At 36.4% G+C, this 13926-nt stretch overlaps 1 protein-coding gene across 1 annotated transcript in view; it reads left to right on the top strand.

The window, feature by feature from the left end:
* Positions 1-237: 237 nt before the first annotated feature.
* Positions 238-13926, top strand: part of LOC128860579 (calcium-transporting ATPase type 2C member 1) — a 123020-nt gene continuing 109331 nt past the window's right edge. The window contains exon 1 of the mRNA XM_054098187.1: positions 238-678. Coding sequence (XP_053954162.1) covers positions 370-678 — 309 coding nt within the window. The 5' untranslated portion in view covers positions 238-369. The remainder of the gene's footprint in view (positions 679-13926) is intronic.

The following is a 13926-nucleotide window of genomic DNA, read 5'->3' as shown; positions in this document are numbered from 1 at the left end:
AGCTCTAGTCAAGGCTCGTAGTAATAAAGCGGAATAGAAACTTTTGCTAGACCATCGAATTTATTTCCTACTGAGACTTGGTTTTCCTACTCCACTTATTATTTTTCATTTAAGTTTTGTTTTCATCTACCGGTTCGAAGTCAGATTTTCTTTTTCTTCTTGAAGGTTTGTCATATTAATTCTAATTTTTCTACACACATTTAAAAATTGAAAGTTCGAAAAATTTATTGTAAAAAGTAAATTAAACTTTTCGTTAAAAATAATATCTTCAACCTCTCCTCTAGAAAAGCGACAGAAATTCGCGCTGCAGGCGGCCCGCTCCGCTCACTTCTCAACTGGAGCGAAGTATATCGCTAAAATAGTTTCAGCATGTCCAAGCGATCCTCGACCGCGCTGAAGCTGCATAGTAAGCGAATACTGGACACTGCAAGCTCCACGGAGAATATTGGGCAGCCAAATTTTGCTAGTACCTCAACTGATGTTAAACTATTGGAGGGAAAGGAAACATTTGCAGACAAAAATATAACTTCCGAAAGTGTTTTTAGGCATTTTAAGGAGTCTAGAAGAGAAGAAGAAAAACCTAGTACCAGTAAAACTATTGAAGACGCTGCAAGTGAACTAATTCTAAATGAAGAATGGGAGGATGGGGAAGAGCTTAAAGCGATATTATTGGAACAGGTATGCAATGGTTGCAACAGACAGTTTGAGGGATGTGCAAGAAATAGAAAATACAAAAAAAAAAACAAAAAACAAAAATTGGTTGGTTGGAATTAAGACAAATCCACAAAGTGCAACTTCCTACGTGCTTTAAAGCAATTAATGGGACTTATATTTCATGGCAAATGTATGCATTTACCCTCATTTACTCCAGATTTTCCCTCACGCTTTATCACTCAGTGCCGTGTGTTGGTTTAAGCAGCCGCATATTTTTCTGGAGCAATCTTTGGTTTTTCATTTTTTATATTTTCACACCAATATTTTTGCACTGGGCACGACACACTTTGTTTTTTCTGTTTTTTTTTTTATTCATTTTCTCCTGGTATATGTGGCGTGCACTAATTTTCATTCACCGTTAAGTGCTCTTGTGGCCACTTAATTTCCGTTTTTAGCTTTACTTCTGCATGCCACATTTTCCTTTTACATTTATATTTGCCTAATTTTTTCTGTTCTCGCATAATTTCCGCTAAAGGCTGACAAATGAAGCAAGAAAGCACGCATAATTATTTCCAGCAGTTTTTTTGTTTTCTTCTATTGTTTGCTCTGGTGTTTTTTCTTGTAATTTTTTCCGTTTGGCTGCGTTCGCGGTTGCTGCGTTCTTTTGTTAGGGGATTCATTAATGAAAGAAAAATAGCGTTTCTTCAATTAGGTTAGAGGTTAGTTAGAGCAGAGATAATGGAATGGGTGGAAAAAGGTTCCAATATTAGAGTATCCTTTGATGTTCTACTTGTGTGTGGTGAACGGCGAGATTAAATATTTTCAGCGCTCGCGTTCTTTGATTGCTTTATTATAAAATCTCCATTTTTTTATTCAAATTTTTTCACCTTTTTCTAGCGCTAATTACGTTATTAAGTTTTGGAAGAAAAAGAAAATCTGTTTAATGAGTAATTTTATATTTTATTTATTGATATTTTTATAAGTAAACCGCTAAAAAATTAAATTCTATACATACAAACATTCTTTTTCTTCCAGGTTAGTGATCATAACGAGGGCATATGACTAGTTATATCTGTGAGTACCTAAAGATATCTCAAGATTATATATATTAATGCTAAATTATATAATTAATGCCTTCCTCCTGCCCAGCCGACATCCAGCCCGCATATCGTACGGATAATTTTTTTTTCGGCGCTGGGTCAATAAAAGGCAGAGGTTTGTTATAAGTCGATACGTAGAACTACTATATTTTGCTACAGCAGCTGAAGATAAAGGGGGTCCGATATATTAAGGGGCTGGACTATGAGCGGAAATCCCCTAATAAAGAGCAAAGTGTTTCATTAAGGTTGTTATTCGACCCATCTTAAGATAAAAAAAATAAGACTAAAGTACTTTGATGCTCGAAAGGCAACATTAAGGTCAACTTATGCCAGAAAAAAAGGGCTAGAAACCTACCTTACGAGTAGCTTTACTATACATAGATTAGCTAAGACTTGCAGGGGTTTATATGAGTCCAAGCACTCAATCAGGATGACCATTGTACTACAACCAGATAGATTGCAGTAGAAAAAATAGCGAGACAGGATAGACACAGTATGGAAAAATTGGTCGTGTGTCTCTCTATGGACTTACAAAGAGCCACATAAATGAACTTCTCAGGTCAGGAGGTGGGAGGAGAAGAAGTTCCTTGAACAGCGGCAAGCAAAACAATTCCTGACGCCGGGCACAGGAATTTCTGATAAGCTGCTTTCACTCAGCAGAGCAGACTTCTAACAGGCCTGAGATACCACTTAAATAAAATTGGTCTCTCTGAGATCATCATCTACAAATTCTAAAAACTCAGAATACATCCTTTGTAAATGTCCTACACTAGGCAGAAAACGGCTACACCACATTGCTGGTATTGCCATGACTTCGAATAAATTATGGACCGATAAACCTCAAAACGTGCTAACATTTTTAAAATGCCTTAAAATATAGGGTGGCTCAGCAGGCTTTGCACAATAGATCCCTGTTGGTCGCAGTGCGCAATGCCTAATAATAATATTAAGACTGCAAAATTGGTTTGAGGTCACTCTTCCGCAAATCTTTTGAATTCATTGATGAATCTTAAGAGATCCGGAAGAAGAAGAGTATGAGCTTTATTCATACTCAGTGCATTGCAATCCAACAGCCTAAGTCTGACTTTTGAAAACGTCACACAGCTACAGAGAAAATGCTTCATTCTCCAGACAGGATAGGCATATTGGGTCTTCAACGATTCCCATGATAGCCATATGCTGACCAGAGACCTGCATGGCTCACTGTTTTCTTGAGTTGTTCATACGCTAAATTTCTTGTTCACATTCAGTCAATTGAACCAAAATATTTGGTCAAGTGCAGTCAGCTCATGCAGACGAACGCGTAGTTCAGCTCAGTCAACACGTATGATCTAATGTCTTCGGCTCAAATCTAATCATTGAACAAAAAGCAGCATTGAATGAAATTAGCATCGGCCTTTGCGTTCAAACGATCAAACTTGTTCAAAGAAGTAATTGTCATTATTGTAAATAGCACATGTTCGAGCAAACGAGCGTTGGCGTACAATGTACGCTGTAAATTGCGTTTCGTATTTGAAAGGATTAGTTGGTTTCAGCAATGTTTCCTTATTTACATTATTTTCTTTCGTGTTTTATTATAAGTTTTAAGAAAAAAAAAAAACAAATATGAAAATATAGTGTTTTTGCTTTAAAATTTTGCTTTTACTTTGCTATCGTTAGTTACAAGCAAAAACTCATGCGGGATCATACGTGTTCAAACCGGCTCATTTGGCTCTATAGCCCTTTTATTCTTGCTCAAAAAAAGAATGTACAGCCGAACGAGCAAATACCCGAAACGGCTGCTATGAAGACGATTGGTGATAACATCGGACAGCTAAAACGCAGCCCATGATTTGATTGAGCTGAAATGAACAATGACAATAACTTATTTGAACAAGTTCGATCGTTTGAACTCAAAGGCCTGTTTTTTTGTTCAAGCGAAGCGTATGAATGTTTTACACTGAGCCGGTGCAGTTCTCTGATGCTGACCACAGGTGTTGTGCCTTCTAATTACGCACACCAAAACTTTCAGGTTTTTCTTACTAAGTTTTAGGAGAAATGTCGCTAATTCCGTTTTTTGTCTTCCTGTTTTTTCACAAAGAACTTTGTTACTCTGCAGGAGTCCAATTCAGGCCAACGCCTTCTATAGGTCGACCTCATGAAGTCGTCAATTCATATTCGAAAGAGTTCAGGGCCTAGACATTACTCACATCTCGTTTAGTGGAACTTACTCTTAGGGTCGTTTCCTCAACTAACAACTAATCTTTCTGGCCACTTAAATTACTTATTCATTGCCGTAGTTTCCTAATTTGCAAATTTTTGTTTGATGGATTGCTGAGAAAACGAAAACAGGCCAACGTCAAAGGATACTTTAAGGCAGAAAACTATTTGTCTTCTCGGTTATAAGCCAAGCAGACGCATTTGCGGGCATCGGCAAGTATCCTGTAAAATGTAGGCAGGTATATTTTATCAACGAAAAAACAAAATATAAAGAATAAAAAATAAAAAGAATGTAAAGAAAAAGAATGAAATGAAAAACTAAGTGAAAGAAATGGAAAAAAGAAATAATAATTTTTGCAATTTTGGTAAAGGTTCTAAGAAATCGTAGTCATTAATCATCGCGAAGAAACACACGTGAGTTTGACAACTTTGGGTCAATTTTAACGACACGCTCGTTGAACGAAAGACCCTTACAATAACGCCATTTGTAATTTTCAAAATTTGTATGATAAACGATGCTAAAATGCATTAAAAGCAGCGGAGTAGCAAAGTTTGGCTGCTATCTTTCTTGAGAAATGCTTCTGAGAGGGCAACCACCCATTACAAACACTTGATGTGGATGTGTGTGCATTGTTTTTTGTATATGCCATGCCACAATGGACGGAAATTAATGAATGCAACTTGAATAGCTGACAAGTCAAGATAGTCAAAAGCGAAGTTGCAAACTTATCGAAGTGAAAAAAATAAAATAAAGCAAAATCAAAAATAAAATGCTTAACGGAGCGCATGAAATTAATTAGTATGTAAAATGTAATATGAGAAGTAATAAGAAAATATTAAGGATGCAGGAATAATAAGAAAAGCAAAATTAAGGTGCACGTGAAGAGAACAAAACTTGTTCTTTCATTGCAGCAGGTGCGCTAACTTTGGAAAAATGCAAATAAACCGTTAGCAGAATAATTTTGCTTTTTTTCACTCTATAATTTGCGCGTCATTTAAGCGCCGTTTTAGTGTATCTGCATAAATTAATTGATGCCAAAGACTGGCGACTGACGACTGGCCCACAAATTCGCCGGAGCGCTCGCCTTTTCAAAGTTTATTAGTGCGCTGTCGCTTTACTTTATTGCAGAGAGCGTCGCAAGTAAAATGATGCTTGAATAATGTACAGTTGCGCTCCGTTACCTTTCTGCATTGCTGGCCTATTAAGTTTAGTAGTTGCTATTGTACATATAATAAATTGTGTCCTGCATAATTTGAGGTGCTAGCGCGTCGTGCGTTTAATTGAAGGCAACGCTAATTTTGTTAGTTTTCCATTCCACTAACGGACATGTTTTTGCGTTGATTTTTCTAACTCTGTTACTTTACCTGTCGACTACCAATGCAATTACTTTGTGTTTCACTTTTATTGCATTTTTTTGCTTTATTCTTCACAACATTTTTTTTTCATTTTCCTCATATTAAATGAGATATTTCTTGTTTTACATTTTTTTCAACTTATTTTTCATTTCGCTTAAGTCTTCTACGTAATTTTCCTGTGCTGGTAATTAAGTCACTTGTTGCATTATACTTGTAATTTCACTTTTCCATCCATGGCTGCGCCATCAGTTGCGATTGGCTGCGTTGACCTCAGCTTTCTATTCCCCCAAGTTCCTTGGCTATGTTGCTTTCCCTAGTTGCCATTTGTTGTAACTTATAAAGTTTAGCTCCCTTCATGCATGTTTTTCATAATTTTTTCTCTCTTCTTTGTTTTCTGCAATTTCCCTTGAGTTTATTCAACTTTGTTTGATCGGTTTTGTTTTTGCCCATTCAAAAGCGCGCGTGGGAGTTCGTTTGCTTCTTTTTATTTTTATTTTTATTTTTCTGTTTTAGTTTTTTTTTTTTTTTCATTGTTATGCAATTCAGTTGAAAGTGGCTGCCTGCAGTAGAGTCGTGTTCAGCATTCCCTCTCGTAAGCAACTTCTTTGCCACTTGCCGCTTGCCACCTACTAACTCAAGTTTCTCCATACGCTTCGCACTCTTTTGAGTATTCGCACTCGTATGAGTCTGAATATCTATGTGTAAGTTGCTTAAGTATGCAGTAGCTTACGATTAATTGCGTGGAAAAATTCAATGTGGTTCAAATGAGTTGGGAATCAGTGGATCTTATTGGCACTGATGCATGCAGGCAGTAATTAAATAGGAATTTTACTAACTGACTTTAAATTGCTTTTACATGCAACAAATACGCACAGATCTGATTGTGAGGCGTGCATCTCTTTTATTAGTGTAATGAGTATTATTTATTTCTTTGTTGTCTGTCTCTTACGTCCACAGCTGTGCAATGCCCAAGTGAATTATACAGATACTGTAATCGGAGTCTTTGTAGGGCGTTACCTAATAGAGAAAAGGTGGGGGTTCATTTTCGAAGATGTTGAAAAAGCTGAATTTTTTCATTTTTTAAGCCTTTTATGGAAATGATGAAGAAGCTGCAAGAGCGGGCAGGTGGAAGAACCAATTTTTCATTTTTTAGGCTTTCGTATTTGTGAACACCTTTGTTCTTCTTTTCTTTATTGACGCAGTAATCGTCTAAGTGATTTTGGTCCAGTTCAACAAAGCCAATCGACGCCAATTAGAAAATGCCAAGTAATGCGAAGTTCTTCTTCGTTTATCTTTTACTATCTTCTTCACTTCACTTAACTTTTAATATCTATCTTTCAAAGCTGCTTCCAATGCACTGAAAACCTTCTTCATTGTCTGCTATTACCCTCTGTCATCATATCGACTACTTTCAGAGCCGGAGTGTTTGTCTCCACACGTACGACATGACCTAGCCAACGGAGCCGCTGAGTGCTAAATCGCTGCTTTCTGCTCATGTTTGCGTACAGCTCTTAAAGTTCATCGTTCCATCGCCTGCAATATTTGCCGTCGACATCGCGCAAAGATCCATAAATTCGCCGCAGAATCTCTCTCTGGAACACTCCCAGAGCCGTTGCATAAGGTTTCTCTATCGTTTTTTCTTAGATATTCTAAATACGGAGGCAGATATTGCTTTGAAAGCTGTGATGAAATTCATCAGGCATATCAGTTGATTCATCAAAGGATACTAGGAAGCCAAACAAAGGGTTTGTCATCATTATCAATTCCTTTTGTCCTAAACATAACATAGGATCTCGCATATGGTCTTTCGTTAATGGGTTTCCCTTCAAACTATGATTTTGCGGCTTATTACTAGTAAGAAATCACTTTTGAAACCCCTTTACGAGCTGCTTTAAGTTTCTAGGATCATGAAGGGATCGAACATTCTATTCCCATGTAAACATAAATTTTACACCTCCGAATCCGACGTGCATGATAACCAATCAGTCACACAAAAAGCCATAAAAATTGTTTTCTGAATCTCAAATATGATCGTTGCGTGCCAATGAAATCAATTTCAACAGTTGAAGAGGTAAAAAGAGAGATTATTCAATGCCTCACCAGTGCAATTTATTGAAATAATAGTTCGGAAGAACCTTACATTTGTTTGATCGAGCATTCGTTATATGGAGGAAAGGAGCAAGACCGGCAGTAAAAAAATTGACAAAAATCAACGCGAATTTTGAGTCACTTCAAGTGTGCACTTTATTATACCAAAATTCAATAAATTGCATCTCTGCATACTCGAAATTATTCCAGAAATTCTGCTTAACAAGTTTGAGGTTTTTATGAAAATTTATTGATGTTTTTTTTATTTGTACAAAGTTTGAGACTTGAATTTATATGATTTAAGTATTGAGTGAGTTATATTTTCATTAAAAAAGTTATTAGAATTAAATAAGATACAAATGAATCGCCAAAGCATGCCAATAGGTCTTCAGGCTATAGCTTTTTAACTCCCTGTATTTTACATTGTCAGTATAGAAGAAAATTTATTTATATTTTTCACTTCGAATGCAACGAACTCTCCCCCAATAACGCATATTTTCTGACTCCGTTCAATATAAATATTCCAAAGCTTCCGTGCGTGTATGCGGTGTTAAGCAAACAACTCAGGCTAGTTAGGGTGCCGTATAAAAACCAATATTTATGCTTCTTGAGTGGTCAATGCAAATGGGCGTGTAAACGAGGTCAAATGGAAAACATTGCGGGTAGGCAAAATGTTGAGCCAATGTTAGCATTGACGGCAAGTGATGGGCAGCAGTTTTTCAACTGCGCAACACAGTGGTCGTGTGTGTGTTGTGTCGGTGTGACAAATACTGCATCAAATGCAAAAGAGCAAATGCCATGCAAATAAAGGGTTTTCCAATAACAGGTGTTATGAATGAATGGATTGCGCTATCGAGAGATGATTAACGATTTTTTATGGCCAGCATTGGATGGTATTGAACTGGACAACGTTTATTTTCAACAAGACGGCGCTTTGTGCCTAACAAGCAACGAAACCATTGATCTTTTACGGGAAAAGTTTCCGGACCTTGTTATCTCTCGAAGAGGTGATCCCAATTGGCCACCAAGATCTTGGGATTTAACACCTTGTGACTTTTTTCTTTGGGGCCACGTGAAAGAGAAGGTCTACGCCAACAGCCCAGGGGCGATTCAAGACCTCAAATATGGAATTCGTGAGGCTATCGAGGACAAAGGGCTGCCACTTTGCAATTCGGTTATGGAAAATTTCATGAAAAGGATATTGTCCTGTAAGCGTGGTCGTGGTGGTTATTTGCCTGATTTTATTTTCCACTATTAACGGCATACCTTTGTCTTTATAATGAAATAAACATTCGATCCTTTGTATTAAAAAATAGCATTTTTCTTTGAATATCAAAATAACATCTCTTATTTGAAAACCCTTTATATATGCCCTGAAAAGTGTGCTACAAATATATAGTTGTATGTTTCTCGCATGCTTTATTGGCAAGTGAATTTGTGTGCTGGTGTGTGTGCGCACTACAAGTGATTTTCAAACTATGCACGCAATGGCTTGCCGCTTTTCAAACTTGTTTGTGGCACAAAAGCGGTGAAAACTATTTTATATACATACACACTTACATATGCACCCTTTGTTCGCTAACCATTTTAGTGACTTTTATTTATTTATTTGGCTTAGCTTGCGTGAAGTCACAAATGCGCATAGTTTTGACAATGTACTCACGCAGTTGTCTGAGAGCATGGATTGTTGCATTTTACCCATTTTTCGTTCTCATTTTCCATTTTTTTCGTTACGCTTTTATTTCCTCTTTATGTCACTTTTTTCCCGTTCCTAAGCAGCTTTTATTGAAAATGCATGCGTCAACTCTGAGTGCTACCTCTTTTTGCTGCTCATTCGCTGCGTATGAGGAATTTGCGCTTTTGCCGGTGGAGGCATTGCTCCATTTCTCATTTCCGAGCTTGCTAGGCACGTGCAGGGGGGTTTGTCGCGGTGCTTCGGTAATTCAAATTCTTGTTGTGGTTTATTGGATTATAGTTGGATGATTGTTTTTTTTTTGGAAAGAAGTGGAGTGTCAAGCAAAATGAGGTGGTACACTTGCTGACAATTGAGTGGAAAGATATTTGATTGAATTTGTAGTTAAACCTTTGGCTTTGATACACTCACTTGAATTTTATTTTATTGTTGCTTAGAATTTACTAACTTTAGCCAGTTACATTTTTATACTTTTGAAATAACGAAATTGGTTGCTAAACATTTATTTAGATGATCCCACTGCCTAAAAGCATTTGCGGAAAAAATGACCATATAATCGGGAATCTATTCCCACTTTTCTAGAACAAAGTTGAAGTGCAGACGACTCAGTTTTTTAAAGTGGCTCAAAATTTCTTAATTTTGATCGAAAAAATCTAAACAGTATTGGTCGCTTTCTGATAAAAATATTATTATAACTAGCATTACCCAGTAAGCTTCGCACCACCATACATAAAATGTTTTTTTTATATCGCAAGAAAATTTTCATATTAAGTTTTCTTTCTAGAACTCGTAAAATGTTAAAACAGTTTAATTAGTTGATTTTTTTCATTCAACATACTCTCGAAAGATGTCACAATAGCCTTTTCTGTACTTTTTTAAAATTTGATTGTGGTGGTCACCTATATACAGGTAAGGTGAAAGAGCCGATAAGAACTTGTAATTAAACTTTGATTCTTTAATTTCCATTTCAATTTTTTACGCTAAATAAATTATGCTAAAATAAATAAAGTTAAAAATATTTTTCCAGTTCCTCCTGGAGCATTTAATTTTTTATTATATTTTCGTCCAAAATGACTTGCAATTCGATAAAAAATTGATTGCTAAAAAGATTTGATTTGTGTGTGTGCGAAAGTTGATTGCATCGCAAAATAAAATTGTTTTCTTGAGGGCGAATCCTCAATCGATACGAATAAAAATTCATCGCACTGACGGTTTTCGTTGATTTTTGACCTGCAATGCAAAATTTAATTAGCGTATGAAAATTATTTAAAAATCATATTTAAACAAAAATAAAATTTGTATGTACCAGTTGTTGGATTTGTCATTGGTATGTTGATATGATAGCCATCGTCCCCTCTTCAAAACAAAATGGGGGCAATGCATCATAACAGCGATGGAGGTCTGAAATACGTTGTAATTGCTCATTTCTACGATAAAAACAATATCTCGTGGCCGAAACTGTTCACCAACCACAACAATGGCTACTTCATCAATCGTTGAGACATTGAATCGTCTGGCGTGCTCCCAAATTGGTGTTTTATCGGCTTTTATTATGATTTTGGGGCCATCGGTGGGCATCAGATCGAGTGCCACTTTGAACAAATTCACCAATTCATTGTGTTGATGGAACATTGTTTGCAATTCATTCACGATTGATCTTCTCGTATTCATCGAAATTGCACAGCGCTGATCTAATTCACGATTCTCATCACCAATAAAATATATTTGCAAAAATTGATGGTCACCATCTGGGAATGGTAGCAAAGACCCAGCTCTATGGTATATTTGACCTAGATTCTGTAAAGTTCGAGAAATATATGTAGATAACGGATCTGAATTTCTAAAAACATCGAACACAGGAACGGCACATAAATTAAATATGATATTGTTTATTCCAAACGAAGTAAAAAACTTAAACGTCGGCATAAATCCATCTCTTATAATATTTGTAGCTCCAAAGATGTCATTTGAAAGCATGAATTGTATTTTTTAATGTTTAAGAGGAAACGCTTCGACGTTGGGGAATTGCCAAAAACCAATGAATGCAAAGGTTCTGGCGGAAGTTCTAGCACCGGCAATTTGACTTTCCCACCAGCACAGCACATACCAGGCGTTTCGTTTCTGAATTTAGTTGCTTTGCAATGTATACATTCTATTTTCATTTGGCCAATGTAGGCATGCATGCTGTAATCAATGGTGGCATCGAAATTGAAAGCCGCGCGTTCGATTTGACGTATATCATAAACGGACGTACGCCCACGACGGTTTCTTGGTGCTTCACTATTAACCGACTGATTTCTCCATTTGTGTCTTTGTGTTTCCACTTCATTTCGTCGAACACGATCTTCTTCACTTTGTGATCTTCGATTTAACGCTGTAGCATTTGATTGACGTGAACGTCTGCCAAGGTTTGCTCGTCTTGCACGTGGCATTCTTTCAGTACAGTATATTACTAATTGAATGTAAAAGCAAAACATTGAAAATTATTTCAAGTCATTTTGGACGAAAATATATAAAAATAAATTTAATTCAAAGTTCAATGTGTGTACGTGGTTAAAACAAACACATGGTTAACACCCTCCAAAAGTATGTCTGTTCGCAATGAGAGCACGATATAAAAGAACTCAAAGCACATAAGAGAACTGTCAACCGAATTCCAACGACAGCAAATTAATATTAACATAATACACTTACAACCACAACAGTACAACAGAAACGCTCATAAGCGGCTGTGTATATGTTGTTGTTTTTCCCATACAGGCATTTCGTATGAGAGGAAACCATTACTCACATAAAATGTCATAACTCAGGAACGGCTGCACCGATTTCAATCAAACTTCAAGGAAATGTAACTTCTTTTTATATATATAGATATGCTGCTCCATAGTAATATTTCATGAGCATCATTCTTGTAGAATATTTTGACATCTTATCTCCACTTTTCACGGGTCAATGTTACCCAATTGTTAAGTAAAGTGCAAAATGTTCTCTAGATTGATATTTAAGAACTAAAATATTCTGTGGAAATATAAGTTTGATGGAAAAAAAATCCATTATTTATATTTGTTAGAAAATTTCAGTGGGAGCTACCGACGACACAAAAGCCTTCAATACAGGTGTTTACCCGTAACTGGCATTTGAAAAGGTTCCACGATTGGGTTTGTTTTCAGCTGTAAGCACCACTTCGTTGAATGTCTACATTCGTAATTTTTAAGAACTGAAATAGTACCCTCCACTCGTTTACTTATTAATCATCCATTACAATTTCTTTGCATATAAAGGGTGATTTTTTAAGAGCTATAGTAAAGTTTTTCAAAAAAACACACGTGAAATTCAGAAAAATGCATGACATTTTTATTTAAATCGATAGTACAGTCCATATAATTTAATATTTGTAGATTATTTCATGCAAATGTTGACCGCGACTGCGCTTCAAATGGTCCATCCGCTTAGTCCAATTTTGGCATACTCTTTCCAATGTTTCGGCCGGTATCTCAAATATAAATGCTTTAATGTTGTCTTCCAATGCGTTAATTGAAGCAGGCTTGTCTGAATAGACATGAGCTTTAACATAGTCCCACAAAAAATAATCTAAAGGCGTTATATCGCACGATCTGGGTGGCCAATTGACAGGTCCCGCACGTGAAATAAAATGTTCACCGAACTCGCCTCTCAACAAGTCCATTGTTACGCGTGCTGTGTGGCATGTGGCACCGTCTTGCTGAAACCACATGTCAAAGACATTTTTGACAAAAAAAGTTGGATATCATTTCAGGGTAGCGCTCACCATTCACAGTTACGTTGCGATTCGCAGCATCTTTGAACCGCACAAAACTGTGATCTTTTCTGGATATATGGGCAGCTCTTGCAATTCTTCTGGCTGATCTTTACTCCAAAATCGACAATTCTGCTTATTTACATACCCATTGATCCAAAAATGAGTTCGTCGTTGAACACAATTTTTCGACTTTAAACTTTCTTAACAGAACACGTATTTTTATAATAACATTCAATGATTTGCAAGCGTTGTTCGTTTGTAAGACGATTCATGGTTAAATTATAGACCAAACTCAAGATGTTTGACAGTGAAACAAAACACGAAATGTGCATCAGCTGTTTAAACCAACTGTTTAAAAAGATAATAGCTAAAAAATCACCCTTTATATATATATATATAGGTATATATAATTGGCGCGTGCACCCTTTCTGGGTGTTTGGCCGAGCTCCTCCTTCTGGAGGGACTTACAGTTTCAAGCCGACTCCGAACAGCAGATATTTTTTATGAAGAGCTTTTTCATGGCAGAAATACACTCGAAAATTTGCCATTGCCTTCCGAGGGGCGTCCGCTATTAGAAAAAACGTTTTCTCAATTTTGGTGTTTCACGAAGAGAATTGAACCTACGTTCTCTCTGGGAATTCCGAATGGTAGTCAAGCACCAATCCATTCGGCTACGGCGGCCGCATTTTTTGCATAGGCGCATTAATTTTCAACCCATCTTCATATTTAATGAGTATTATTGCATCCCGAATGAAAGCTCATAAACGCCATTAACAGAAAGCTTCTACATGCATGAGAGCAAATTTATTGCTTATCTCATATTGCGTAGAAATTTTTTTTTTGCCTGAATTCCAGGCACATTTTTCATTTTTATTTCACTGAATCTGATATCTGTAATATTTATCGGGGTTTCAAGCTTTTTGTATAATCCTTTAGTCATTCATCTAAATAAATTAAAAATTATATGAGATACAAATTTATTTGTTATTTGCAAACTATTCTCCGAAAATACATTTGTTTTCATGATTAATTGTTATCACGCAAAATATTGCTTTAAT

Source organism: Anastrepha ludens, chromosome 4 (genome assembly GCF_028408465.1).
Source record: "Anastrepha ludens isolate Willacy chromosome 4, idAnaLude1.1, whole genome shotgun sequence".
Taxonomy (NCBI): Eukaryota; Metazoa; Arthropoda; class Insecta; order Diptera; family Tephritidae; genus Anastrepha; species Anastrepha ludens.
The sequence above is the reverse complement of the archived record's forward strand: the minus strand, read 5'-3'. Positions and strand labels throughout refer to the sequence as shown.